The sequence below is a fragment of the Rattus norvegicus genome, chromosome X, assembly GCF_021556685.1.
Source record: "Rattus norvegicus strain SHRSP/BbbUtx chromosome X, alternate assembly SHRSP_T2T, whole genome shotgun sequence".
Classification (NCBI taxonomy): domain Eukaryota; kingdom Metazoa; phylum Chordata; class Mammalia; order Rodentia; family Muridae; genus Rattus; species Rattus norvegicus.
The window spans coordinates 37,601,501-37,607,500 of NC_141554.1; the positions used below are offsets into that span (position 1 = coordinate 37,601,501).

The 6,000-nt window shown below is 40.5% G+C and overlaps 1 protein-coding gene across 1 annotated transcript in view; it reads right to left on the bottom strand.

Annotated features, from left to right (window-relative positions):
* Pir (pirin) overlaps positions 1–6,000 on the bottom strand; it is a 110,620-nt gene that overhangs the window by 37,269 nt on the left and 67,351 nt on the right. The window contains exon 6 of the mRNA NM_001009474.1: positions 4–88. Coding sequence (NP_001009474.1) covers positions 4–88 — 85 coding nt within the window. The remainder of the gene's footprint in view (positions 1–3; positions 89–6,000) is intronic.

The following is a 6,000-nucleotide window of genomic DNA, read 5'->3' on the forward strand; positions in this document are numbered from 1 at the left end:
TACCTTTAGGAATAGGCTGGGAATGCTTTGCTCCTTGGTCCAACTTGAAGTCCAGATATAAGGTTGGTGTGCGAGTGTAAACCTTCGACTGAAAAAAAAAAAAAAGAGAAACCATCAAAAGTTTTCTATGAATGTTTCTTTTAAAAACATGTATGTGTATATATGGTGTGTGGGGGGGCATGTGTTTGCCATAGCATGTGAGTGGAGGTCAGAAGACAACTTTGGTATTGGTCCTTATCTTTTGCCTTCCTTAAGACAGAATCTCTGTTTGCTGCCGTTCTGTTTATTCCAGGCTAGGTGGCCCTCAAGCTTCCAGGGATTCTCTGGTGACCACTTCCCATCTTACCACAAGAATTCTGGGATGGCTGACATGTGCCACTGAGTCTGGCTTTTATATAGATTCCAGGGATCCAAATGCAAGTTGTGAGGCATTCATGGCAAGTGTTTTTCCTAACTGCATCATCTCCTTGTTCCCAGGATAAGATTTCTTCCTTCAGCTCAGTCTTTCTGTAGTAGGCCTGGGCCCATTACATTTATGCCTCGCTTCTTCCTTGCTTTACAATATTATCAGCAAGCTAATTTCAATAAGGTATTTATCTCCCTGCAGCTCCAAGGGCCCCCTACATTAGGATTTTGATTGGCCCATATTTGTTCAAATTTTGTCATGTTTAGTCTTACAGTTGATATGGAAAGTCATTTTATGCCTAGATACATATATAATACACAGGACTTAAAGCCATTTCTACATTGAAATTCAAATAAAAAACTTGAATATTACTTTTCATCATTTGCACCTTTTGCAGAGGGAAAAAAGTGCTGGCTGGCCACCTGCTGGTTTTACAAAATTTCAACTCCAAAGTAAGACAAACTAGATCAGGGCTTTCAGGGTAAACAGTGGTTTTGATTTCATCAACAGCTCTGCGGAGTCGGTGATTCAGTATGATGCTATCCTGAATTGTGAGCTCACACGGAAGTCTAAGGGATTAACACTTGCTGTAAACTACCATGTCGCATTGCTCGCACAAAGCCCCAGTGGTTATTCAATTTTGGTTGTTGTTTTGTTTTACTTAAAAATGCACAGGAAAATGAAAAAAAAAAACATAGAATGCTGAGCTTCGAGAAAACATGGAGTGACTGACAGGCTTCATACATGGCTGTTGGGACTGCAATTTAGTGTAAACACTAGAAAAAATACGGTTGACATGTAATCCAGATGAATATAGGCGTAACTTTCGACCCAACAATCGCACTTGTGAGTGTATTTCCAGCACAAATATCCACCAGAAGACACACCGAGGAAGCTTAACAGCCCCAACCTGGGAATCTCAACATAAGGACTATTTCCCACAAATAATAGAATAGATAACTGGATAATAATACAATGGAGCAGTGAACTGGGATGGGTGAGAAATAAACCCAATTTATGCAACAACTCAGAGGCAGCGTGGAAGCAAAAAATTGAGCAAATCAAGGCCAATTTCACACCTCTAAAGTTCAGAACAAGGCAAAATTAGCATATGATGTCAGAAGTCACAAAAAGTGGTTGAGAAGGTTAACTGGTCGGCTGCATGAAGGAGCTCCACAAAAGAAGAAAAACACCAAGAAGACCCAGGGGAATTATGCTGTTCGGTCTGGCTGCTTATTTCATGGATATTTTGACTTGGTGAAGATTCTCCAAGTTGTGCTCTCAAGTTGTGCACTTTTCTAAATATAAAGTGTATGTTCATAAAAAAAAACCTCAGATGAAAACCACACCTTGTAACTAGATATGAAGGAAGAATCTAGAGTCCGGAATTACTTATTACCATTGATAAGGACATGATTTTGGAGATTTTGGAATCTGCATATGGACAGTTCTGCTTTTTTCAACATTGAGTCTTCAGGACCAATCCACAGAGACTGTGATATAGCCAGCATTTTAATAGACACTGAAGGACGTTTCACAGTGTGTAACCATGTGTAATTCCAAGTGTAACCATGCATTCATTGACACTATACATATACATTAATATTTTTACCTGGGCTGGAGAGATGGCTCAATGGTTAGAGCACTGACTGCTCTTCCAGAGGTCCTGAGTTCAATTCCCAGCAACCACATGGTGGCTCACAACCATCTGTAATGGGATCCGATGCCCTCTTCTGGTGTGTCTGAAGACAGTGACAGTGTACTTATATAAAATAAATAAATAAATATTTTATAAAAAATATTTTTACCTATATGTAGTCTCCCTGCCTGTCTTCAGGACAAATGAATTTGGTATGGTCAAAGAATACGTCTTTGTATTAAATTAGAATTATAAATCATGAGGACAAACTAAGGATTTTTCCCCTCTATGTAAGTATCCTGTAGTTGTCTTAGGCTTTCGGTTGTTCTGGTTTCACATGGTGTGAAAGATAAAGCCTGCATTCATTCAGTTTCAAAGACTAGAGCAACGAACCCCCGGTACACACCTAAATGAAACCAGAAAGCCCCGTAACATCAAGTGCAACTTGAAGCTAAAGATTTACAACCACTCTGAAGAGTATTAAGTATACATGAAACAAATGTAGCACACACGGGGCATGAGCTCTGGTTGTCTAGGGTCATTTGGTATGTAAGGCACCATCTGGAAGAAGACTGTTTTCAGTCAAAGATGACTTCTAAAGTTACCTCTTAAAAGATCAATAGTGCACTTCACATAGTATCAGATGACCCCTCTGTTCAGGCAGCACTGAACTCTTTCAAAAGTTCCTAGTTCAGCTTAAGTATCTTTTCCAACCTCTGCCTCAGGAACAGAGTTGGTAGCCCTACCCAACCTACAGCAAACAGATACCCAGCAAACAGGTTAACACAAAGAGATGCTTGGCTTAATTTTCACTAGCATGCTCCCAGAATGCAGGCATCTTGAGGGGGAAGGCAGGAATATTGTTTAGTATATTGTTTTGCCCTGGTCATTAGCAATGGACCCATCTCCTTTTTTTTTTAAATCTTTATTAACTTGAGTATTTCTTATTTACATTTCGAGTGTTATTCCCTTTTCCGGTTTCCGGGCAAACATCCCCCTCCCCCCTCCCCTTCTTTATGGGTGTTCCCCTCCCCATCCTCCCCCCATTGCCGCCCTCCCCCCAACAGTCTAGTTCACTGGGGGTTCAGTCTTAGCAGGACCCAGGGCTTCCCCTTCCACTGGTGCTCTTACTAGGATATTCATTGCTACCTAGGAGGTTGGAGCCCAGGGTCAGTCCATGAATAGTCTTTGAGGACCCATCTTCTTTTGGGTTTAATGCACTCATCAAAGGATCTTATGGGGAGTCTTGGCTGGAGTTTAACTCTATTCAGGGCTTGTAGTTCTCCACTAGAAAATGAATGTGCTTTTCCATCGTGTAATTTTTTTCAATTACCGTTATGATTTCTGAGACTAAGGCTGAAGAGAAGGGAGAATGTGGCTTGGATGAGGAAGGGCCCTGGAGGTGTGGACAGCCATGGGCTAACTGACTACATTCTCAGCCCCAAGTGTCCACATTGCTTTGCCCTCCTGGTTGTCTGATTTGCTTTCTTCCTGCCTCCAGCACCTCGCATAATCCACTCTATAAGGAAGCCTTTCTAAGTACTTTCTCTCTAAGATGCAACCAGGTGTACACAACACTCACGCGTTTTGTATTTGTTATATGGATTCATTTGAAAAATTTGAATAGGGGCCAAGGGGAAGGTTTATAGAGCCACAGATATAGTGTTGCAGTGACAAAGGGGACTCAATGAAATATTTACTATTCATTTTAATTGCAATGAAATATTTACTATTCATTTTAATTGCTTTTTGCAAGACTAAAATATAATTTCCACTCTAAAATCCCTTTGTATTGGAAATTGTATCAAAGAGATCAATGTAATATATTATGAACAATCAACTATCTACTCACCAAACCTAAATGCATAATTTTATTCTTTTATTCCCGTGAATGTGTGTAGGTACACTGTAACACTAATTTTTTAAGCCTTATTTTTAATGATGGTTCTTAAACACTTTAACCTCCCTTCTAGCCCACCACCCAGCAGAGGTATTGGGAAAGAAGGATACGGGGGAAGTGGACCTGTTTAGAAAGGCTTTGAAACCAGTCCTATCTGTGCTGTCTGGAAATCAGCAGTTCAGCTCGTAGGTGAGCAGTAGTAGCTCGGTTCATTCTCAAACACTTCATGGATACACCAACAGTACAATTCAGCAGAGTCAGGTTAGCAACAGAGGTGACATGACCTAGCAGATACAGCCAGGCCTCAGCCTCAGCACAAGTTGGCAGGAGGAACCAGGGAGGAACACCAAGAAAACTTCCAGGCTATATCTCTCTCAGTGAAGTGAAGATCTAGGAGACCAACAAGGGTTACACAGCTAGCTCGACCAGAAAAACCAAGCTCAACCTCCATCACTGTCCGTTGAGTCCTATTTATATCTCTCCAAACATTACATGTCCTCCACAGATCTTGCCTCAGCACATGCGTCTCTCTCTCTTGGCTGACATCACTCTGTCAGTCTGAGGAAGAAGCAAGAAACTGCAGTACACCACCAGAAGTTTTTGGTGCGTTTCTTTCCATGGAATCCCAACAAATGCAGCTCAACTATGCAATGTAAGGTGGACCGATACATGCATGTTGTTAGTGAAGAACCTTTAATCACATGTCCTTTCACACGTTTGCATTAGCAGAGCATCCTTTCTCCTGTGTCTCTGCTTCACCCAAATGTTCTTTCACACGTCTGCCTTATCTTTTCACCTGTGTCCACTTCAGGGAAAAATTCCTTTACGCTTGCCCAACAAAGAACCATCCAACCCTTTCCCAAAGAACCTTTGTTTCCACTTCAATGCACATATGTATCCACAATACAATTTTTGTTGTTGTTGTTGTTGTTGTTGTTGTTGAAAAGTGAGGAGGTCTCATTTCCCCAATGTAGGGGAGTACCGGGATTGAGGTGAGAGTGGGTAGGTGGGAGTGGGAACATTCTCACAGAAGCAGGGGGAGTGGGGATGGAGTATGGGAGAGGAGGGAAGGAGGTTACATTTGAAATGTAAATACATAAAATATCCAATAAAAATAAAATTTAAAAAGAAAAGAAAAGCAAGTAGAATTTGCTTATTTTTACTGTCGCATCTCTCTGGGAACACAGTGGAGACAGCAAACATAAGTTGTGTTTATTCAACTCGAAAACAATAATGCCAATCTCACATGCACTTTGAAAAACTCTGTGCTTGCCATCCCCATCAAAATCCCAACTCAATTCTTCATAGAATTAGAGAGAGCAATTTACAAATTCATTTGGAAAAGCAAAAAACCCAGGTTAGTGAAAACTATCCTAAAAAAAAAAAAAAAAAAAAAAAAAAAAAAAAAACTTCTGAGGGAATCACCAAACTTGCCCTGAAGCTGTATTGCAGAGCGATCGTGATTAAACAAACAAACTGCATGGTATTGGTACAGAGACAGGCAGATAGATCAGTGGAACAGAACTGAAGACCCAGAAAAGAACCCACACACCTATGGTCACTTGATCTTTGACAAAGGAGCTAAAACTAAATAATTGAAAAGAAGACAGCATTTTCAACTAATGGTGCTGATTCAACTGGAGGTCAGCATGGAGAAGAACGCAAATTGACCCATTCTTATCTCCTTATACAAAGCTTAAGTTCAAGTGGATCAAAGACCTCCACATAAAACCAGATACACTGAAACTAATACAAGAGAAAAGTGGGGGACAACCTCAAACACATGGGCACTGGGGAAAATTTCCTGAACAGAACACCAATGGCTTATGCTCTAAAATCAAGAATTAACAAATGGGACCTCATAAAACTACAAAGCTTCTGTAAGGCAAAGGACACTGTCACTAGGACAAAATGGCAACCAACAGATTGGGAAAAGGTCTTTACCAAGCCTACATCTGATAGAGGGCTAATATCTAACATATACAAAGAACTCAAGAAATTAGACTCCAGAGAATCAAATAATCCTATTAAAATTGGGGTACAGACATAAACAAA